The sequence below is a fragment of the Elephas maximus genome, chromosome 8, assembly GCF_024166365.1.
Source record: "Elephas maximus indicus isolate mEleMax1 chromosome 8, mEleMax1 primary haplotype, whole genome shotgun sequence".
NCBI classification, from domain to species: Eukaryota; Metazoa; Chordata; class Mammalia; order Proboscidea; family Elephantidae; genus Elephas; species Elephas maximus.
The window spans coordinates 98,846,208-98,871,339 of NC_064826.1; the positions used below are offsets into that span (position 1 = coordinate 98,846,208).

Here is a 25,132-nt window from a genome sequence, read left to right on the forward strand (position 1 = left end):
CCACAATAAAATAAACACATTTTGTACTGCAACACCATATACACACCCAGATGAATGTAATACATTAGATTTAGTGAAGAATTTGCCTTTGCTACTCATTAGACGCTCTAACATTTATTTTATTCCACTTTTAAAAGCGCTATTCAAAATTCACTAGAGTGATTTTCTTACCCTCTGATGAGTCACTATTGGCAATTACTTCAAGAGAGTAATCCATTTGACTGCCTCGTTTCCACATATTTTTTTTCCTATTTCTTGAGATGAAATGCCTACAACCACATCTCATGAACTATTCAAAGGTAGAAATCAAATGAATCAAGGTCTTAACTCAAGAGGAATATTAAAAAAAAAAAAAAAGAAACTAAGGTATTATCTTAAGCATAAAAATGACAACCCCACTGCAGAAGACGAAATAAGAAAATGAGCCCAAGGGTCCCGCGTTACCATCTCACCATCCACGATGACCAACGTTCTAAGAGGGAAGAACAATGAGTCAACAGCCAGAGGATTTGTTGTTTGTTTTTACTCATTTCTCATCATCTGAAAGACCAATCCCTAGCCAGCCAAAATAGGTCAGTAAGTGTCATTGCTTACGATTCTGACTTTTCCTCAAGGTTGGAGGCAGCAAAGAAACGTGAGATCTACTTGCACATAAAGAGAACAAAGATCTTTAGTCCAGTTGGTGAGAATCTGGCAAGAGCAGAGCTCATCTGCTGGTGTCTGACCTCCACCTCACTGTCAGTGACACCTGTGAGCCTGGGGCCACCCCACAGACAGCCCATAGCAGGACAGAGGGCAGCCTCTGGCCAGCTGGATTCCCAGTGCTAGCTTCATTGTGATGCTGGTAATAAGCAATATCTGCTGAGCACTCACTCTGTGTCTGGCACCATGGCTATCACTCCGCCTTCTATCATTCCATGTGACATTACTTGTTCTGACTGGGAGGCTTTATTGGCCATTTAACTGGTCACCTAATGGCCCCGGAGCCAAGTGGCCCAACTTACTAACAAAACTATCCTTTATCCAATCCAATATGGCACCCGCTAGCTGCCCCCAACATAGCCTCTCTGAAATTGTACACATGTTTTGGATTGATGAGACAGCCTTATAATGGAATCTGGATGGACCTGACACTAACTGGACAGAGAAAACCTGCAAAGACAGACCAGTAAACATGTAATTTTAATATAGTGTAAGATGTGCCTCAATAGTACAGGAAATAGCTCAGATTTGGGGTGACGGGGGGAGGGGTGCTACCAGGGATTGAGGACTGAAGAAGGTTGTAGGCATTGGTCAGGCAATGAACAGAAGAAGGAAGCCAGTGTGTGCAAAGGTCCAATATGGAGAGAAAGCATATTATATTGGGCTTGCTGTAGTGTGGTAATAGTGAGAAGTTTGCGCTTTATTCCAAGAGGGATTTTAAACAGATCTGATTTATGCTAAGGCTGCAGAAAGGAGCAGGAATGGATTAGAGGGGTCAAGTATGGAGGCAGTGAGATGGGAGTCTGAATTCAGGGAATGCCAGTGGAAATGTGGAAAATTCAGGAGACATAAATATTTAAGTGCTAGAATGGTGGGACTTGGTTAGTGACTGGTTGTGAAAGTAAGGCTGTGACTGAACATGGTATCACCTATCAGGGGCACAGAACTAGGTGAATGGTGAGGCTAGGGATGATCCAGGAGGGAGTAGCAGCAGGGGTGCGTGCAAAGCTAGAGGCTTTCCTTGCCCTCCTCTGGTTTCTTTTACTTTTTCTACAAAGCAAAAGCCAGGTCTTCTGGATAGCCCACTGTCAGGGAGGGAAATGAGGTGGGACTTATGAGAAAAGACGAATGTATCTCTTTTCTTGCAGAGAAAGGAAGAGAAACCTTTGAGGGACATGGATATTTATAAATTTACTTTGACATTTTTCTTTTATTTTTTATGTTATAATAATACCTAATCATTATAGAAAATATTAAAAGTAGAGATAAGCATAATCAGGGTCACCTTATCCTTATGGCACCATGTGTAGGAACCCCAATACTTTAATGGGCCATGAAAGTATTTTCTTTTAAAATCAGAGGAAAAAAATATGTATTAACAAGGAACAGAGTAAGGAATCCATTCTGGATTATTTTCATCTTTATGTCAAGGCAATCGAAAAATACAAATTTTAATATCATTTACAGAGGAAGAGGCCCGCAAAGGTAAACGTGCCTAGGGCCTACAAAAATCACAACGTGGCCCTGGTGTATATAAATATCGACGACCTCTCTATCTATAAATCTCTATTATATTTCTATCTATTAGGTGCCCACCTATCTACATCTATTAGGTATCCATCTATCTTAATATCTCTCTCTATATAATTACCCGTTACCCCACAATCTCAATAAAATTTCTCCCCCCACCCTCGTTTTTTTCAGTAGTTTAAAAAACTGTGTCGAACCATGTATCCTTGTATCTAAATATACGTGGACTACTTAGTGGAGTGCAAGTGCCTTGGTCTATCTAGGGGCAAATTTTGCAAAAGAATAAAAAGCTTTAAAATTTCAGACCATTTGACATAGGACTTCTAAGAATTAATTCTCAGGAAATAATCAGATGGAATTACAAGGATGTTTATCCCAGTGCTATTTCTCACTAGAAATGGTCCAACAATAGGAGTCTGGTCAAATTAATTATAGTAGACCCACACAATGAAATGCTAAGCAGCCATTAAATAATGATGCATTTAGATATTTAGAATTGTAAAAAGAAAGCCACATTATACTAAATGTCAAAGAATAACATATAAAAAAATAGTATCATTTAATCTCATTTTAATAACAAAAAAACTGTGGAATAGTATATTTGTAACAATCTCTCTTGGTGGTAGAATAATGGAAGATTATTAGTTTTGTTTTTCTGCACTTTTAAATTTTTCTACAATGAGGATATAAATAAAAGCAAGCACTGCTTGATTCCATATCCACTGGTAGACATATAGCAAATGAAACAATTAAAAATGTGTGCAAAGACATAGCCACAGAGATACAGGTCTTTTTTCTTAATCATCAATTTTTCCCCTCTCTTGAATCATTACTATCAGCACATAAAATTTCCTCTCACTATTAAAACAAACAAACAAAAAAACCTTGATTTTAAGTTCGTCTCCAGCTTCTACGTTATTTTTCTGCTTCACTGTAAAGCAAAACCCCTTTAAAGAGTCATCTACACCAGTACCTCTCAAACTATCTGCGGTGAAGGACCAGTTTGTTAGTTTTTAATTTCTAGTCTTTGATTACAAAGAGACACTCTTGTGAAATATAATAAAAGTTCATCGCTAGAAAAGCGGTCGTGCTTGGATGCAGTAGCAAAGTCAAATTGCTACAGAAGTTTCTAAATGCTCACAGCAAGGTACAGACCACACTGAGCAGACTCATGTGTACTCACTGTCCCAGTCCCTCTGCTTCTGCTCTCTTAACCCATCCAACCAGGCTTCCTCCCCTCATCACCCCGATGAAACTACTCTTGTTCAGGTCGCTCCTGATCTCTACGTTGCTAAAATCTATGTTCAATTTTCAATTCTCATTTAACTTTACTAGTAGCATTTGACACAGGTGATCTCTCCATCACCCTGAACTGTTCAGTGAAGGTTTTCTTCACTTGGCTTCTTTTGGTTCTCTTCCTACCTCCTTCATGCCCCACTCACTCTCTTTCCCAGTTCTTCCTCTTCTCCCAACTTCCAAATTTTTGGGTGCTTCAGGGATCAATCCTGGGGCCTTTCTGGTGATCTCATCCAGTCTTAATAGCTTTAAATGTCATCTGCATGCTGCTGGGAGATCCTGGCTCGTGCAAATGATTAAGGTGTTCAGCTGCTAACTGAATGGTTGAAGTTCTGAGTTCTCCTGGAGGTGCCTCAAAAGAAAGGCCTGGTGATATACTTCTGAAAAATCAGCCATTGAAAGCCCTATGGAGCACAATTCTAGTATGACACACGTGTAGTCGGCATGAGTCAGGTTTGACCCAATGGCAAATAGTATATACTGATGATGCCCAAGGTTAAATCACTAGCTCAAAACTATTCCCCGATCTCTAGTCTAGACTGGTAATAAGATGGTATATCTACTGAAATCATAATTTCCATTTGGATGTCCAAAAGGCATCTCAAAATTAACATACCACAACAGAACTGTTGATCTTCTATGTCCTTCTATCAGCCTTGATAACAACTCCACGCTTCTGATTGTTCATTGACTCTTTTTATTTCACATCTCACATCCAGTCTGTCAGGAAAATCCTGTTGGCTCTACCTCTAAAATATATCCAGAATCCAACCACTTTTCAGTATCTCCACTATCCTTCAACTTACTGTAGTAGCTGTGTAATTGGTCTCCCTACTTCTATCCTTGTCCCTCCTACAATCTAATCTCAATAGTTGTTGGGTGCCATTGAGTCTATTCTGACTCACAGTGATCCTATGTGAGAGTAGAATTGTCCCACAGGGTTTCCCAGGCTGTAATCTTTACAAAAGCAGATTGCCAGGTCTTTTCTGTCACGGAAACATTGATGGGTTTGAACCGCCAACTTTTCGGTTAGCAGCCTTGTGCTTAACTATTACACCACCAAGGCAGTCAAATAATTCTTTAAATTGTAAGTCACATAATGTCACATGTCTGCTCAAGTCTCACACAGAGTAAAAGCTAAAGTGGTTGTCAGGGTCTGCAAGATCCTGCAAAAGAATCGGACCCTCTTATATCCAGGACCTCATATCCGGCTTCTCTCCCTTGTTCACTCCCTCCAACCACCTTGACCTCCTTGCTCTTTCTTTCCCACACTGGGTGCTCCTGCCTCAGGGCCTTTACCCTGCTGTTTCCTCTTTCTGGAAAAGCCTCAGCCAGATATTTTCTCGGCTCACTCCCTCAATTCACCCAGTTTTGGGCAACATCACCTTCTCAGTGATGAATTCTTGAGTGCTCCATCTCTCTTCCCAGTTTGGTTTTCTCCACTGCATTGCTTACCATCTGACAGCCTTCCTTATTTGTTTATGGTCTGTTTTTCTCCAACTAAAAAGGAAATTCCTTAAAGGCATGGATGGTAGCCTTTTTATTTGACTGCTATATCCTGGGTGCCTAAAATGTTAACCGTATTTACTGACTGACTACTCACCCTGGTGCCCTTTCCAAAAACAAAACTTTGTAGACAATTTGTAAATCTCTAGAGAAGTCCCAAACTTTCATAAAATGGCGTGACTACAGTAAAAAGCAATCCCTCAAACTATTAAACAGCTTATGAAAACCAAAGACACAGTAAAGCTGTGTTTCTCCAGCTGAAAATGGCTATGACTTGCAAAAATTTTAAAGTAGCATTTGGATTTAGGCTTATTTCTTCCTCCAAACTTAGATCAATTTAAACACTCTTATTCCCAGTTAGGGATGGGCCAGGCAACTGCTTCAGCCCCTGACAGCATTGCTGTCATCATGGAGAGGCAACAGCCTAGAGAATGTCAAGGTGGGAAAGACAGTCAATCAGCTAAGCAGGGAATAGAGAAGTCAGAGGAATACACACACACACATGTATTTGTCACTTCCTTTCTCTGTTCTGGCAAAATTAAGCTTTAATTCCTTTCAAAGGACTCTTTGCTGGCAATAAAGTTGATATTTCAAAGGAGGAAAAAATTCAGGGTGGGAAAACACATTTACTAACCCCTTTTCAGGAACGGTGGTATATATAGCTGCCACTTAAGTTTTTTTGTACCTCTGGGGTTCAGTGGGAAGCTGCTGTCCCACTGACAGTATGTGCTGCTGGCAGGCAGGGCCCTATATAACAGTTCAAAATGGGGGAAAAAAAAAAATTGGCATGTGGTCTAAATTCCTGTTATTACAGGGTATTGTACGAGATGACACTGAATCACTAAATTTTTCATATGAAAAACATAAATTAAAAAAATTTTTATTTGGTATGCCTATGTACCTCTGGACTCTGAGGGTATGATTTGTGGAATGAGGCATAAACCAAAAACCATATTACACCAAAAATTCAGACATACTCAATGATTCAGCATGTCTTCCATTACTGAAAACGCACATAGTATCAACAGAAAATTAAAAGAAAAAAATAATAGCACTGGAGCCAGGACTCGAATCTAGGTCTTCCAATACCCGCTCCAGAGCTCTTACTACCCCATACAAACTAGATGCCATCAAGTCAACTCCAACTCATGGCAACCCACGTGTTTCAGAGTAGAACTGCTTTGTAGGGTTTTCGTGGCTATAAAAAAACCATCTTTACAAAAGTAGATTGCTGGGTAAATCCCAACCAACAACCTTTCAGTTAGTAGCCCAATGCAAACCACCTGTACCACCAAGGGACCTCCTAAAGATAACCTTTTAACCATGATCCAAATTACCACAGTGGGTGGGGGTGGGGGAAGATCCAACAAGAGAGTCCCAAACTTGGAAGGGACCAGTTTTGCTGCCTACAAGTCAATTGGAGAGTTTATTAAGAAAAAAAAAAAAAAAAAACTGATTTCTGGATTTGATTTCAGAACTTTGTATCTCAAAAAACTCCCCCAAGTAACTCTGATGCACAGCCGAGTTCAGGAACCACCCGCCCAGGTTACACAAGATAAAAGAGCATAGAAACAGGCAGATTTTTCTATTTAAAGGGGAAAAAAAAAATGCAAGTCATTCTCCTTACTCACTCTATAAAAAAATAACATGGAAATATGTGATCATAATTCTCTAAATAGCTTCTTTGGGGAAAAAAAAAAAAAGAAATGATTCACACTTCTAAAGATGCTCAGGCCACAGCTGCAATCTGCCTTTATGGCCAAAACCCGTGGAAAGCCAAATTATATAAGAAAAGCCACGTTGGGTGTGATTGTTTGCCTGGATCCAAAGCTGGGTCCTGCTCTCTGCAGGTAGCCGGAAAGGAGTGAAAGGCAGGGAGAGCACACTGCAGTGAGATGCACAGCCAGCTGCCCTGCTCTTGGAAGGAGGTTGGTTCCCAGCCTGCAGCAGCCATCTCAGGGCACCAGACTCCCCGCAAATCCTGGTGGCCGGGGGCGCCTTTGGTAAAAGAGGTATCTTTGGAGAAGCACCATTGACTGACCTTTCTGAATCCGCACTGGAGTCCTGGCCAACCAGAGACCAAGCTCATTTCCCCTGTGGTAAGGGAAACACAGACCAAGCCAAGAGCTCTCCGGAGGCAGTTGAGGTATAGTAAATTAGGAAGTCACACATCTGTGGATTCTGAAACACAGGATTGAAAATAGATCCTCTTTCCCTCTTTGGGGAACATACTGCAGTATTGATATTTCCTAATGCAAATCTGGATCACAGTGGGTCTTCTCCACCAAGCTACCCAGAGGAGGAAGGGAAGGGGAAGGAAGGGATGAGGAGGGTCCCTTCCGTAGAAATCATTCTCACTAACTTCAGGGAAAAAAATGGATGCTGTCTGGCAGGCTTGAGGGTAAAACACAAAGTTCATCAAAAATTTAAGGATGTCTGAAGAATATTTTTGGAACTGACCCTGAAGCAAATAGAAAGCTACTATATTCATGCAACAAGTATTTATTAAATGCTGACTATACGCAGAGCATAGAAGATGAATTCACTATGAGTCTAGTCCTCAGAAAGCTTATCATCTGTAAGGAAGACTTTCACTAAAAAAAAAAAAAAAATGAAAGCAGTGAGTTGATAGGGGATAACGATTCAGAGCAAACAGCACAACAGTTTCCCATAACACAGGTAGTCCCAGACTTAACCGCGGGGCACACTGGTTCTAACCTAAGTCAAACACCTCACATTTTTTTGTTTTTATTATTATTGCCTTCTATTTGATATTTATTTGTTTTGGGGGGTTGGAAACACTATATAAACTTCCAGATGTATTTTAAATTTTAATACATACATAAAAATTACACAAATCATAAAAAAAAAAGAAGGTTCTAAGTGCAGTTCCTTGTAACTCTTGAATAAGTCTAAGTCAGGGACTACCTGTAGTTAAAATAATTAAAAGCATTTGGAAACCCTGGTGGTGTAGTGGTTAAGAGTTCAGCTGCTAACCAAAAATTCGGGAGTTCAAATCCACCAGGCACTCCTTAGAAACCCTAGGTGGGGAGTTTTACTCTGTCCTATAGGGCTGCTATGAGTCGGAATCGACTCAAGGGCAACGGGTTTGCTCGGTTTTTTGGAATGCCTGTGTGCCCTAGGGTTACTTAACCTCGCCCAGAGGCTCAGATTCCTCATTTGTAAATGGAGATGTTGTCAGATTACTTGTTAACAAGTAATGTGTGCAAAGTGTTGACCTCAATGTATTGTCTGTGATATAGAAAGCATGTAATAGCAGCGGTCATATTATTATTATTACTGTTATTACCTTTTTAAAAATTCCTTTCTAGCAATCTTCGAGTCAGCAAGTGGTTCCTGATGAGAGTTCAAGAGCCAGGGCTGGCAGACCTGACTGGCATTTACATCCTAATACAGGGACTTCAACATTCAGGTTAATCTTTACATCCAAAGGCTCCAGGTTAAGGGTGAGAAGTAAAAGGTGCCTTAGTGCTTTCTGTCCTCCCGCTTCTCCCCCACCCACTGGGGACTTCCGGGGGAAATGACACTTTAGGAAGCCATGGCATCTCCTGGAAGTGTGCTTAAGACTTTCTCTCTAGGTATGACTTTTTTTTTTTTCCCATTTGGTTATTTTACTCACGTTTATTTGGTTTAAAAAAACTTTAGAGGTTAGCATTTCATCACTATTTCAGTGCAGTTTGGTATCCTGATTTCTGTTGTTTTAAGATTAAAAGGCCTCTAACACCTTTGCTCTCTGAGACAGCAGGCCAAAGTCAGATCAGATTTCAAATAGTTTTATTTTTAATATTTCTTCAATTTTTATTTTTACAAGTATTGCAAAATTTAACACAATAGGTAAACCTAGGGAAATGTACACATGAGTTCTTTGGACTTTCTTGCAAAATTTAAAAAAAAGTTCTAAAAAAGAGAAATACTGTAATTTCCTTTCTTTTTTCATTGTTCTTTTTATTTTTTTTTAATCAGTCCCTTTGACCAATTCTCACCTTTCTTACTCTTTCAAATAAACTCTAGAGTCATGATGAAGTTTTCACTCCAAATTTCACTGGTACTTTTGAATGAGATATGAGCCTGTATGCTAATTTGGAGGAACGAACATCTTTTTTTACAATATTAATGTTTTCCCACCAGGAATAAACTATTTTATTTACTTGACATTTCTGTTGTATATTTCAGTAAAATCTTAGTTTTCTTCAGTTTAAAAGTCTAAGATGTCTCCTGTTAGGAGTATTCTAAGGCAGTTTACATTTTTGTTGCTACTGCTAATGAGATAACTCCCCCCCCCCCCCATTTTATAACTAATTACTACAGGCATACAGAAAGGCTATTAAGTTTTATTTATCTGGTATCTAACTGCTTTTCTAAATTACATTAATTCTATCAGCTTTTTAGTTGCTTTTTCAGGGATTTCTAGATATATGGTCTTATTGTTTACAATTTAAAACACTTTGTTTTTTTCCATGAACTCCACCTCTATTTCTTTATGACTTCCATATCAAGGAGAGATAATAATGGGGAACATTAGCATCCTGTCTGAATTACAGTTTTTATTGGGAAAGCGGTTTTGGTGTTACCATTTTAAATATGATGCTGGCTTGTTGCTTTACAGTAGCTATATTATGATATTGTGCCCTATTTCATAACAGGAAAGTGCCCTACTCCATAATTTTTCACAAATGGCATTAAGTGTGATTAAATACAACATAAGCATCAATTGAAATTAGCATGGAGGTTTTCACAGTGACCTTATTCATCTGAGATGGTACACTATTTTCTATTATTGAACTGCTCTTACTTCCCTGGGACACACAAGTCACTGAGCCAAATTCAGGGTCTACCACTAGAAAATACAAAGGCGTTCACAATGTACACTTTGCAAACACTCTTAATTCATTTAGTTCTTACTTTCCTTTGTTTTCACCTTTTATTTATTTTTAAATTGTTTTTTTACAATTTCAAAAACCACTTTAATTTTGGGATAAGTAAGGCCAGGAATTAAGAATAATTATTACTAAATAGAAAGCAAAACAAAGTAGGGGTAAAGTGCTACAAGAGTTCTGAGGAGGATGTGATATCCCCCACCAGCAGGGGAAGAGTGGGGGGTCAGGAGAATAGTCACCCCAGAGCTGACATTTGACATGAACCTAAAGGCAAATCTTTCCACCAGGCAGAAGGAGAAGACAACGGGAATCTGCATTTTAAAACATATCCATATGTCCCTTCATTATGAGGTGGGGCGACTGCACCATGTGTTTTTCTCAATCTATAATCCACTCTGGCTAAGAGGCAACAGGAATGGATTTTTCCCAGTTATGCATCTTTTCAAAAATAATGTAAAAGGAGTAAGTCCAAAAAAAAAAAATTATGATAAACATAAATGATTTTCATTATAGCTGAGATGCATTTGAGATGCATAGTCTCCTTTTAAACTGCCAAATGTAATCTCTTTCAATAATCACTTATTAAGATAAAAATGTCATTGTGATTGGAAGAGTTATCTACAAGCATTACCTTCTGAAACACAAATAGAACACCACAGAACTTCAGGTTCTTGCAAGAGCCACTAAATACACAGAAAAAGATTTGGCTTTGCTATGGATGCATCTTGGTTTCTCCCATCTGAGAAGCTGGACTATATGAAGAAGAACATGGCATCAGGATTGGAGGAAGACTCATTTACAACCTGCAATATGCAGGTGTGCATCTTCATAATCATGTTTTCTTCTACCGGTAGAGCATTTCACAGTTAACAAAGCACTTTAACTTCTTAAAAATTAATCTGAATCTCAGGTATAATAATGATTTCCCCATTTTATAGATGCAAAGACTAAGGAGCAACATGGCTAACTGTCTTGACAAAAGACCTATTACACAGGGCTTCTGACTCTTCTTTCAAAAGAAGATGAAAGGAATACACACAGTCACTGTACCAAAAAGAATTGGTTGACATTCAGCCATTTCAGGAGGCAGAATGTGATCAAGAACTGACAGAACTGAAGGAAGATGACCAAGCTGCACTGAAGGCATTGGTGAAAAAAGCCAAGGCTCCAGGAATTGACGGAATATCACTAAGATGCTTCAACAAACGGATGCAACACTGGAAGTACTCACTCTTCTATGCCAACATATTTGGAAGACAGACACCTGGCCAACCAACTGGAAGAGATCCATGTATGTGCCCATTCCAAAGAAAGGTGATCCAACCAAAGTGGAAATTATAGAACAGTATCATTAATATCACACGCAAGTAAAATGTTGCTGAAGATAATTAAAAAATGGTTTCAGCAGTACATCAAAAGGGAACTGCCAAAAATTCAAGCTGGATTCAGAAGAGGACGTGGAAAGAGGGATATCACTGCTGGTATGTGATGGATCTTGGCTGAAAGCAGAGAATACCAGAAGGATGTTTACCTGTGTTTTATTGACTATGCAAAGGCATCTGGTTGTGTGGATCATAACAAACTATGGATAACATTGCAAAGAATGGGAAATCCAGAACACTTAACTGTGCGCATGAGGAATCTGCACATAGACCTAGAGACAGTCATTTGAACAGAATAAGGGGCTACTGTGTGGTTTAAAATCAGGAAATGTGTGTGTCAGGGTTGTATCCTTTTACCGTACTTATTCAATCTGTATGCTGAGCAAATAATCCCAGAAGGTGGAATATATGAAGAAGAACGTGGCATCAGTATTGGAGGAAGACTCATTAACAACCTTTGATATTCAGATGACACAACCTTGCTTGCTGAAAGTGAAGAGGACTTGAAGCACTTACTGATGAAGATCAAAGACTATAGTCTTCAGTCTTCAGTATGGATTACATCTCAACATAAAGAAAACAAAAATCTTCACAACTGGAACAATAAGTAACATCATGCTAAATGGAGAAAACATTGAAATTGTCAAGGATTTCATTTTACTTGGATCCACAACCAATGCCCATGGAAAAAGCAGTCAAGAAATCAAAAGACGTAATGCATTGGGCAAACCAGCTCCAAAAGACCTCTTTAAAGTGTTAAAAAGCAAAGCTGTCACTTTGAGGACTAAGATGTCACTTTGAGCACCTGACCCAAGCATCATATGTGAAAGCTGGACAATGAATAAGTAAGACCAAAGAAGAACTGATGTCTTTGAATATTGGTGTTGGCAAAGAATACTGCATATACCACAGACTGCCAGAAGAATGATCAAATATGTCTTGGAAGAAGTACAGACAGAATGCTCTTTAGAAGTGAGAATGATAAGACTTCATCTTTGTACTTTGGACATTTTTTTTTTTATCAGGAGGGACCAGTCCCTGGAGAGGGACATCGTGCTTGGTAAAGCAGAGATTCAGCAAAAGGGAGGAAGACCATCAACGAGATGGACTGACACAGTGGCAGCAACAATGGGCTCAAACAGCAACAAATGTAAGGAAGGTGCAGGACTGGGAAGTGTTTTGTTCTACTGCACATAGGGTCGCTATGATATCTTACATTATGTCCTGCTGTCTTGTGATAATACTATTAAAAATCCTGATACCAGTTTTATAATTATTCTAAACAATCACTACCAAATGACTTTTATATTCCTTCTACGACAATTTTAATCTCGGTCAAAAGTAGACTAGCTTTCTAAAGCCAGGATTGCAGTTTGATCATTCATTATTTTTTGTTTGTTTGTTTGTTTGTTTACACTTAACATTGAAGTAGAATATGAAAGCAGAACATGAAAATCCAAGGCGCAGTTGAGATCTGTGAGTCTTCACTTTACATGGAATATGGCGACTGCTTGTATTACGGAGAAAAAGGTCTTTAAGAAGTTTAATTGTCAAAAGCTAATTTTCTTGAGCTTTCTTCAGCCAGAACTTCCTGACTAATGATGAAAGTGATGGATGGTACTTCTCAATGTACAAAAACACCAATGTCCCAGAGTTAAGTGTCTATTCTAATTGCTGCTGCACACCAAAGAGTCCTTCAGATTGCTCGTCTGTGTTATTTTTACTTGCTAAAGCAGAGGTGTCTGGGTGATGAATTATACAAGGCACTCCACTCAGGCACCACCGGTGTGTTATAATAAATATTGCCACTGCAAGACAGAGTAAGGAAATGGCGAACATTTCCGTAGTGTGTGATGCAGGCTTCTTTTCTACTTTTTTTTTAACAGTGAAATAGTTGTTACATTTTAATTTAATTATACATGATCAAATAGATGAAGACGGCAAAAGTGTTTCAGGAAAATACGAAGGTTTCAATCACAAATATATATTCATTCTGCCCTTCAGTATACACCTGAGAACAGCCCACATAAGAAAATATAATTGAGGAAGTGGAAATAACCATTTTGCTAAAAGTATGGCAGAAAAGCCCTGGCATCTCAGTGATTTAAAAAAAAAAAAAATTACCATCAAAGCTCAATTTCCATTTTTACGCAAACTTTGATATTGCTAAGGTGTCCTGGGGGTGCAGTGATTAAGCGCCAGCTGGTAACTGAAAGGTCAGCAGTTCAAACTCAGCAACTGCTCCAGGAGAAAACCCTACTCTGTCCTATAGGGTCAGAATGAGTCGGAATTGATTCGACAGCAATGGGTTTTGATATTGCCACGATAAAAAAAAACAAATCAGTGCATTCCCCCAATTTCCAATAAAGATGGAATGACTGAGTGTTGTTATCTGGCTTCAATTTGTTATAGTTTTCAGTCAGGAAAATGCAGAAAAAGATTTTTTAAAGGAAACAGAATGAAGGGCTTCAGGCAGTTATTTGTCGTAACTTAACAGAACCTCAATTTTGTTCAGCTGTCTACCATCCTGTCTGTGATCATATCCTTTAGAGGAGCATGGTTCCACCTTCAGCCCAGGGAACAGGGATGACTGGTCTGCCCTTAGGACGTCCCATTTCCTGTATCAATGTCTGGTTTAAGCACAAGTATCCATCACAATGAGACATGAGAGAAAGTTTGCTGAAAGGCTTTTGGAAATATTTCCACACAACTATCCTATAAGAGATCTGGAAACCCTGGTGGTAGAGTGGTTAAGAGTTATGGCTGCTAACGAAAAGATGAGCAGTTCAAATCTACCAGGCACTCCCTGGAAACCCTATGGGGCAGTTCTACTCTGTCCTTTAGGGTCACTATGAGTCAGAATCAACTCGATGGCAAAGGGTTTGGTTTCTGGCTTTTTATAAGAGATTCACTGGAAGAAAGGCCTCTTCATTCTTCTGGATCACATAATGATATTAGCCATTTTGGTACCTGCCTGAGGACAAATTTGACTTGCCAAGGATGCCAGGACAGAGAGATGGAAAGAACCTTAAAGCTCGTTTCTGATGACATCCTGATTGGTTGAGTTAACCAACCCTAGGACCTACTTGACTGGACAATCCTTATTATTATTAAAATTGTCCTGTTGGTTTCCACTCCTTAAAACGTAAAGTCCAAACTCCTCTACATGACAAATATGATCTGACCCTTGCTTCCTCTGCCAGCATCTCCCCCATTTGCTTACATCTTCAAAACCCTATGCTTTTAGTCACATGGAACTAGAATTCCCTGAGTCTCCATGCCTTTTCACCCATGGCTCCCACTGCCTGGACCTAGCAAGAGTTTTTCCCATCCTTCCCCTTCCATACCTGCCTGGTCATTCTTCATCTTTGTAATTCTGCACACGCACACACGTATTTCTTCTTCTCTGTCATTACTTCCAAGACTCCTCCTTCTTCAGCCCTGCCCCACATACGGAAAGAACCAGCCATTGCCTCCTGGTGCTGTTAATATGTTTTGAATGTGATGATACAAACAGCACAATGCTTTATAATCATGTGTTTATGCGAAGGCCTCTCCAATTAAAACATGAGCTGCTTAAGAAAGCAGGAGGTGTTTTAACCCCGTGTCCTCAGTGATTAGTACAGATCCTGATACACAGAGAAGGAACCCTGTAGTTATTGAATGAATGAATAAACGAGAGAGCGATAAGAAAAAAATATTCTAGCTATACCTGACGTTGGACTATAGCTGTGTCTGTTGCTATATAGCCAAAAGATAAGTAACTAACCTATTTAGGTTGGGAATCCAGTTTTCCTTCCATTCCCTAACAATTTATCATTTGCTTTTGGGACCAGAAGTATAATAACAAAAATAACAGCTACCATTTTTTACTCCCAATTAGGAGCTGGGTGTCTTCTTAAGGACTTCACATCTGTAGTATCAATGGATTTGTCTGTGCTATGCCTCCTTTCTGTAAGGGTGCGCCCACCTCTCTTCCCCCTCCCCACCTACCACACGCAAATATACTTCTTTTAAAGACTCGATCCTCTCTCTACGTCAATCTTTTCTTCTAGCTGGAGCTGCCAATCATACAACCCAGGTTATGGGGATATGGGACCAAAGCCAGGTCCATAAGCATTCTTCCTTGGGATTTTACAAATTGACACTAAGGGAAAACAAGTACCTTGCTCTCAAGAGAGACTTGTGGAGAAAAAACAGGTTTAAAAGAATAATTTTAGTCAATATGTAGAGAGTAGGAGACAAGCGACATTGTTCCGGGCCATGGTTCCAGCTGTCACTTAAGCTCTGTCTCCCTCATCCTTATCTACCTGCAGTTTGCTTATAGAAGGTGAGAGTCCATGACTTGCAAAAAAAAAAAAAAAAAAAGAGAGCCTCGACTGAGGCAACATTATTATCCCATTAAGGGAAAGTCCAAACTGTGCATAGTTGTTATCTCTGTTTTATAGATAAGACACCAGAAGCTCAGAACAAGGATGAAACATGCTCAAGCTGAGCTGTAATTCACAGCTGGGCCAACCATTCTACTTTCCTGCCTCTTCCTACACTGATCTTTCTTGGGCTTTTGAACACCATTTTGAGCTCAGTGACCCCGGACAATATAAGTAAGTGCAATTCTTTCCTTCATTAATAAACAAAGATGGTACTGATCTTGATTAATTCCTGGGGGTGTTACAGGGATCGATAATGTTAATACATGTTTATTTAATTAAATGAGCTCTGAAAACATGAATAGACATTATTTTAGACCACACTATTGGAATGTTGGCCACTTGCAACATCAATAATTGAGAAGCAGAAAAATAATAATTTTTTAAAGAAAAAAAGCAACTTAAAAGAGCTGTACATAAATATTTGGTAACAGTAATTTAATTGAACATTAATATGTTTGTTCTAGACACCAAAATGTAATTGGTATTTCAGAAGTGGTGTCCTCAAGAGATCTGAAGTTAAAATCAAGAGACGAATAATTTCTGGAAAATTGGATCTTTCTTCTTATATATATATATTTTTTCAAACAATTAGATTTTTTATTGGATACTTCTTTGGTGTCAGGACTAGCCTATAGAGCTAAAAGTGACCATGGTTGGGGGTCAATTATTAACACAAATCTCTTTGAGAAGGGCTCAGAATCATGAACCTAGGAAATCGGTAAAAGCAGGAACATGCAGACCAAAAGAAGACAGATTTGTGTGTGAAACTAATTTTCTTCAGAAGAAAAACAGATATCCCCTTCAACATAAGGGTACATTCAGATTTGTTTTTCATATTAGTAACTTATTTATTATGGCAATGGGCAATAGGCAATCCATTAAAAAGCAATTTCCCTTTGACCACGGGTGTTTTATCATTTGATGTCTAGCACTCAATCAGAATGTAGCAACCCTTTAATATTTTATAAGCAGAAAACAACTCATTTGAACATGTAGACTTCAGAAACATGAAACTCTTTTATGGGCTTACAAAATGTCCAGAAAGGTCTTTGCAGATAGATGATGGCCTTCCAAAGAGGTCAAAGTTTGAAACTTAGAGCTATCAAGACATTGGAAAAGTTATGCTTTAGAATAGATAACAGGCATATTTTTGAAAAATATAGTGACTTACAATTACTAAGAAAAAGAAGGTATTGCGATCAGTTGCAGATTGTTCTTGCATCTACCGAAGCAGAAGTTCTTGGTGTGCGGGGCCACATCTGGTTTATGATCCTCCCTGCACAGTTCCTGGCACAAAGTAAGTGCTCAACAAATTTTTATTGAGCAAATAAATGAACGTATTATTGTCTTAGATGGAGGAAGCTGCACTGAGCATGTTGGACCCAGCTGTCCAAGTCCAGCTCTGCTGCAGGATACCAGGCTTGACCAGACATGGAGCCAGTTGTGGTAGAATGTTGGGAGCTTCCTTCTACTATCAAGTGGGCTCTGAAATCATCCACAGCCCAAGGGCAGCAGCAAGGGTACCCCCAGGGAGCCCTGAGTCATTTACCCTGATCCCTACTCCATAATCTCAGCATAGAAGAATCGGGTGCTATCCTGGTTTCTGGTTCTAGTTCTTCAAAAGGCTGGAAGGGCTGCTCTGTACTTCCCAGAGACAGCACCCTACTCTATACCCACCTACTCCAAGCACAGTGCTTACACTCACCTGATGAGGGTGGGCTGCTTAGGTTCCTGCACCATGGTCCCCCTCCACCCACCAGACAGGGGCCCCACTGACATCCAAACCAAAAAAACCAAACCAGTTGCTGTCAAGTCAATTCTGACCCATGATGACCCCATGTGTTTCAGAGCAGAACTGTTCCACAGGGTTTTCAATAGCTGTGACCTTTCAGAAGCAGACTGATCTCCAGGGCTTTTTTCCAAGGCATCTCTGGGTAGGCTTGAACCTTCAGCCTTTCAGTTAGTAGTCAAGCACTTAACCATCTGCTGCACCTAATGCAGGGCAGATATTTGCCCACTGGGCGAAGGAGGAGAACAGCAAGCTGGGTACAGCATGGCATAGCACAGAAGAGGGTACCTTCTGCTGTCACACTGAGGAGTGCTAATCCCCAAAATATACCATGAGAGAGATGAATGTGGAGGTGGCAAGGAAAAGGCAATGCAGGACAGTAACATGGAAACAAGGAATGCCAGACAAGTGTTGCTGTTGTTGAGTGCCACTGAGTTGATTTTTGACTCATAGTGATCCCATGTGACAGAGCAGAACTGCCTCATGCAGTTTTCCAGGCTGTAATCTTTTTAATCTATAGTAGCAGATCGCCAGGTATTTCTCCCACAGAACCACTGACTGGATTTGAACTGCCAACTGTTGTGCCACCAGGGCTCCTTTTGCTAGCTAAATAGAGTACAACTATTCCCCAGTTCCTAAAAATCTTAGATGATATTACAGTGTTTTTTAACAAGTGGCCCTTGCAATTTCCCCTACACAATTGTGATAAATAAGAAATGGCTACAGTTACCAGGCTGAGAAATTTGGAAGGGTTTGTTTCATTCAGAAATTACTTCCTTAAGCTGAGTAAACAGTAGGCAATACTGCAGAGAGAACTCTTAACAAGTTAGTCTAAGGAGGGAGTAGGAAGAATAACTCACAGAGAGGATCCAGGTAAGTGGATATCTTAACATTTGGTGATCCTTAAACCAGAGGAGTTCCTGGGTGGTGCAAATTGTTAATGCACTGGACTACTAATGAAAAGTCTGGAGGTTAGAATGCACCCAGAGGCACCTCAGAAGAAAGGCCTGGCAATCTACTTCCAAAAAATCAGAGCTTGAAAACCCTATGAAGTACAGTTCTACTCTGATATGCACGGGGTTGCCATGAGTCAGAATTGACTTGATGGCAACTGGTAAAAACCAGATTGACACAGAAATACCAAAGGTTAGATCACTATTGTTCTAATTCAAAGATGCTTTACTCTGAGCTTGTAAGTAATGACGCCTTACCTGTTCAGATGGGCACCCCTTTACCCCACTGGAGGATTGTATGAGCTGCTATGCTTGGTCAAACCAACTGAAAGTCTTAAGTTTTTTCCTTACTAAGCTCAAATGTTCTAGTTTACCCAAACAGCACCTATAGTTAGTTCTACTCTGTAAATAAAGCTGAACCCCCTTTCTAATTAAATCATTGGATTTCTTTCCATTAATCATTTCAGACCATTATTTTAAGCTCTCAAGCAGGTGACTGAATATTTACACTTTCACCAGGGAGAGATTACCCAATAAGCAAGGTAAGCACATGCTTAGAGCATCAACAAAACAGAGGCACCAGTTGTCCAAAGCAAAGATCCATAGATGGCAAGCAGTCAGGACACAAGAAAAAGTGAGCACTGCAGGGAAGGGAACTGGCAGGGCATTAAATGAAGTTAATACCAGCTTCAGTGCATGAGAATGTGCCAGCCAGAAATAAAGTTCATACAGGGTCACCAGGGTGCCCATGTGCAAGGTTCTTTAAGCTATGGATTTAGCAATTTGCACAACTCCAATATGGTTGATAAACATGAAAACAGTTCAAGTCACAGAGACTGTATGTTGTCATATTCAAAATGAAGATACGATTTTGGCTTAACTCATGAATTGGAAACACAAATTAATGAAGAACATCAGTGCTGGAAAGCCATTTTGCAACATGTTGTTGCTGTCCTTGTAACAATCACTGAATGTGGACTATCCTATCAAGGAAGAAATGAAGTATTTGAGTCTCTACCAAATGGAAACTGTGTGGGTTTGGTTGAACTTGTTTGATCCATTTTTAGCAGGTTACATCTCAAAATACGGTAACACAGCAAAGAGCAACTCATCATATATGACTAAAACACTGTGTGAAGAACAAACTTAATAAGTGATAAAGTCCAATCAGCTATTTTTAGTGAAATAAGTATAGCTTGATATTTCAGTTTGTAGATTCTACTCTTGATCTTTTGCATAAAGATCAGGTAAGTAATGTTTTAAGATACACATCTCCAACAGATGGAAAACCTGTTGAGCTATCATCACATTTAGTAGCTTTAAAAGTTATAACAGTGGAGAATTTGCAAATCAAGTACTTCACTATTTACGTGAAGTTTGCAAAATTAGTTTTTCTAAGTACAGAGGCCAATTCTCTCACAATGCTGCAGTAGATTGTTGTCTGGAAGCAGTTGATTTTTTTCTACTGTTCAGTTACTCTACGTTTTTTTTTTGCCATCCCTACTTACCAATCGGCAGTTCTTAAAACATATTTAGGCCATAATTAAGTATTAAAATGTTTCTTTAATACATGTTGGGAAGTGCAAGCTGTAGCAATGACTGCAATCCTGGAATTGTACACTTAGATTCTAGATGCCTTAGAAAATATTACTGAAGATCAGATAGAAAAGGAGATACCAAAAGAGAAGCTAAAAACATTTCCAACAGAATGCAAACACTAGCGTATGTATTTATACTGATTATGTGAAATAATATATTGCAGCATTTTCATCAGACGAGTCAAGCTCTCCAAGATCCAGAAGTAAATTTAAAAGCATGCACAGATCTCTACCAGTCATTAACAGAGTATATTCATACTTTAAAAGAAGATTTGGAAGATTTTGAAAACACAACAAAACAAATACTGTCAAGTACTGATTATCATGCAGTTCACCATCAAAGAAGCATTAGAAAGAAATGAAATGCTCCAGAAGTATTGCGTGCCAGAGATCAATTTCTTTTAACTACATACTACACCATCACTGACACACATGAATCTTGCATGAAAAAAAGGGCAAAAGTGTAGAAAATTCTTTCAGATAGATTTTCCTTCTTAAACAATGTGGATGCATGAAGGCATCCAAGAAATTATTGCAGGCTTATCCAGAGGACAAAGCCCTGGTAGCACAGTGGCAATGAGCTTGGCTGCTAACCAAAAAGTCGGCAGTTTGAATCCACCATCTGCTACTTGGAAACCCCATGGGGCAGTTCTACTCTGTCGTATAGGGTTGATATGAGTTGGAATCGACTCAACGGCAATGAGTTTGGTTTGGTTTATCCCGATGACTTAAATACGAATCTTTACGAAGTGTGACAATTTCATTCTTACATGAGAACTAAATTTACAGATTCAGGAAAGACAAATTTCACTCATGTTTTTTTTTTAGGCACGTATAATTCCATAATAAAAGAAAAACTACAATGGGTATTTCCCAATGTTGAAATTACTTTACACATATTCCTAACTTTAATGATCACAGACTGTACAACTGAACACTCATTTTCATCCCTAAAGATACTCAAAAACCCTCAGTGTACAACAACGATTCAAGAAAGACTCAATTCATTATCCTTATTATGAATGGAAGTAGATGTTATCTGGCAGCTTAACTGTGATGAAATCATTGAAGAATTTGTAAAAGCAAAGAACAGAAAGGAATGTTTTTAATTATAACATGTTAGAGATGAAAGATCTATCTAAAATAAAATGTAGTAATTTGTTGTAATATTGTTTTTGGATCATTAAATTTTATGATATCTTTTCATTTGTTCATCTTTAATTATAGCATTTATTACAAAGCAAGGCTCACAATTGAAGTATGAGCCATTTAAAGCAAAACCGGTGAAAGTCAATTTTTCGTTGTGGAAGATCAACGGAATTTTACATTGATTGTTGAAACAACTAAGTTCACTGGCTCATTTTCTTTGTTGTAGAATATGTGGAATATTCTTTTTGTAGAAAATGTGGTATATAGTAAAAATCTTAGTACCCCACATCTACTAAAAACTTTATAACCCTGTTCATCTCATTCCGCTTTAATGGCATACACCACTTTTGCATTCAATCACTAATACATCCTGGATAGCTAAGACACACACACACGTACATGTATATATATAACTCACATATCCCATTCGAATGCATAAGAAAACAGAGGTGGGGGCGCCACAGATCATCAGTGTTTAGGGCCCTCACATGCCTTAATCTGGCCCTGGCTGTCACAATAATACCAAACACTCTTAACGTTTTTCCAGCATAAGCAATCTTCTCTGGTGTTCACATTATTAAGTCAACGAGGAAAGATTTATAGGAGGTAATGAATGTTAGCTACTTTAAGCAGACTCAACATTGCCATGATGTTGGGACTGATTAACCTTAACAGGTTAAAGCTATATTATGCCAATGAGTGAAAAGCAAAAAGAATATCATGTCCTTTTTTTTCTGGGTGTCCTCTCCTAAATTTTGTAATATAAGTAACAAAAAGCACAAAAAGCATATTGCTGACCACATTTTTCATGATCAGGTACCCATTTTCTTCAGTAATTCCTTCTTTCTTAGAGAAAGCATTCCACACAAAGGAAAACACTGCGAGCAAGAGGATTTCATTAAGGTATTCAATTTGTCTTTATAGAGAAAAACTGTTTTGAAATAAAGAGAAGAAAATGATCTACTGGTAGGTTATAAACCAGAATTTAAAAATAATTCATAGCTCTCTTTCCTAAACAGAGCAGTAAATCCAAGCCAGCTTTAATATATGCTCGTCTTTATAAATATTTAAAATGCAGCTGTAGTACCTGCAAATTTCTCTATTCCTGCAGATTTTAATAATGCTTATTCCCAGAGCTGACATGAAGAAATACATACACTGGGAGCCTGAGCCAAAGGGTGTTGGCTGCACTTCGAAGACTGTTCGAAGCTGCCAGCACTCTGGGAAATCTTTGTGTTGGTCAGGACACAACCTTGGAAGCTGGGTCTCCGCCAACCTTCACGCCTGCGTGGGAAACAAGTGTACTTACGCAGCTCGCCCACTTTCAATATCTCACACAGCATCTTGGTCAGCTCTATACTGCTGCGGCCAAAGGGACATTCATGCTTGTCTTCTCGGCTGCTGTTCTCCAGCACAATCTGCAATGTGAGAGGGAACAGGTCAGAGAGGAAATTCAGTTTATGGAAAGCACCAAGAATATCAGCTCTACTATAATACAGAAATCTGCTCCAGAGCCCCAAACTAAGGTTCTTGGGGTTGGAACAAAATTTTACTCCAAGTGTTTTGGACTCTAAAATCTTCATGTTTTCCCAATCTCCGACAACTCTCTGTGACTGTGGAAGAGGATATTTTGCTTGTTTGTATCCATTTTCACAGAATTATGTACGGAGAGCTTTTCAAAATAGCCCAATAAAGACTTTTCACTTAAATAACAAAACTACTGCCTTGTCTACCCAGCCACATCTTCCCCTCTGTAGGGCAGCACCTCTCTTCTGGGACTTCTTCTCCCACACTTCCAACAGAAGTTTCCATGTTCTCATAAGATTTCACTCCTTGGTGTTAGTTGCCTGACCCACACCAGGGGAGCATGTGACACAGCCATACCACCCTGAGGCTTATCATACCAAGGGCGAAATTGGCCCAACCATGTTGACTGTGCCTGTGGGTGTGGGCACAGGCGCTACCAGGACATTGGCTTGCAAAAAAAAAAAAAAAGACCACGAGGCCCACATGTAAAGAAAAGCAGAAAAGAGAGACGGTGAAAGCTCTGGGAGCACTTGAGTCGCTGTTGCCACGTACTCCTGAAGCACAGCTTCTTCCCTGTCCTGGTAGTTGGGTTGCTCAACCCTTTCTCTGAAAGTCCTTTTGTCCTTGTGATATTCCCCTCTTTCCTTAAGATGCTCCTATCACCTACAACTAAGGGAGCCATTCTACATATAAATTATAAGCAAAAGCAAAACAACAACAAAAACCCATTTTAAAGTTATTCAATTTCAAAGTCATATGCCAACAAAGGGAAGCTCTGCACAAAGGAAAGATACTTGAGGAGGCCGCTTGTCTTACCACGAGAATCAGCTTATCCATCTCTGAAGCTGCATCTGATTTTTCTAGGAGCTATGATACCTCCTCAATAGCCCAGCACTTTGGAGCCCTGGTGGCACAGTGGTTAAGCTTTTGGCTGCCAAACAAAATGTCAGCAGTTTGAATCCACCGGCTGCTCCTTGGCAACCCTGTGGGGCAGTTCTACTATGTCCTATAGGGTCCCTATGAGTCAAAATTGACTCAACAACATCAACGGGTTTGAGGGTTTTTTTTTTTGGTTGAATATCTCCCAGTAGCATAAACAACAATGCTGTGTAGTGACTTGCTGTTTTGTTTTCCCTGAGACTCTGAACTGAGGACCTATTATATGCTAGGGAGATGGTTAGGCCCGGATGATAAAATGAGGACAGGGTAGACAAGAACCTTGACCTCAGAGAGTGGTCATTCTAACTGAGGAAGACATAGAAACAAAAGAGATAGTTACAGTTTATAAGACGTGCTATGAAAAAAAAAAAAAAAAAACTTGTTAAAGTGACAGAGAGTAACAGGGAACGGCTGAGAAAGGACAGTTTAGATAATCTGGTAATCAAGAAAGTTCTTAGCTGAGGATTAAAGGATGGGGTGCAATGGATCACTTTTGTGTGGCCTTTCTCGCCAAGTAATTGGGTGGACCTGTGCAAACAGGATAATCGTGGCTCACCAAAGGGAATGGTCAGTTTTGCCATCTTGCTGGGCTTGAAATGAGCCATCCCAGAGGTGAGAAAGAGAGGATCTCACCACCACCAAGAAAGAATCCCTGCGCTGAGAGCCGTCTAGACACAGGAGACAGAGAGATCTGTGACACTGAAGATGGCAAGAAGCAGCGGCAGCGAAACCACAGCAGCAGAGGCAGCAGAACCAGGAAGCTGGAAGGAGACTGGCAAGAGACTAGGTGGTAGGCTTCCCGGCCGACTGAATGAGAAGCAGCTGTGTGCCTTTGGGAGGGAGGCTTGCTGGTAGAATAGGTGCCTCAGGACACTTGGTGGAGCCAGGTTTGCTGACCCACAGAACTAGAGCTGAGTGCTGAGTGTTTTTTTTTTTTTTTTTTTTTACCAATCTGCCTGAACATGAAGTCTTATTAGATGTAACTTAAATCACTCCCTTCCTTTAAAGGGAAGCCTTCCCGGGTGGTGCAAACAGTTAAACACTTGGCTACTAACCTAAAGGTTGGCAGCTGGAATCTGGTTTAAATCCACCCAAAGATGCCTCAGAAGAAAAGCCTGGTGATCTACTTCTGAAAGGTCACAACTCTGAAAACCCTACAAAGCACAGTTCGACTGAAACACACAAGGTTGCCATGAGTTGGAATCGACTTGATGGCAGTTGGTTTCAATTTTTTTTGTTTGTTCGTTTCTTTGGTTTTCTGGCTCTAACAGGGAATTTCAGTTCAGGAAACCAGGAGGGGAGGGCAACTAAATTACCATTAGTCAGTGCATCTTTACTTTTCTTTAAAAAAAATTGCGTCTGAGACAGCCACAACAGGGGGCAAATCTGAATTTCCTGATGATGAGAAAATGAATGGAAAAATCCAAGCA

The 25,132-nt window shown here is 39.6% G+C and overlaps 1 protein-coding gene across 6 annotated transcripts in view; it reads right to left on the reverse strand.

The window, feature by feature from the left end:
- Positions 1-25,132, reverse strand: part of ELMO1 (engulfment and cell motility 1) — a 635,207-nt gene that overhangs the window by 257,815 nt on the left and 352,260 nt on the right. For all 6 annotated transcript variants that reach the window (XM_049894506.1, XM_049894502.1, XM_049894503.1 and 3 more), the window contains one exon: positions 22,546-22,654. In XM_049894506.1, the coding sequence (XP_049750463.1) occupies positions 22,546-22,654 (109 nt within the window). The remainder of the gene's footprint in view (positions 1-22,545; positions 22,655-25,132) is intronic.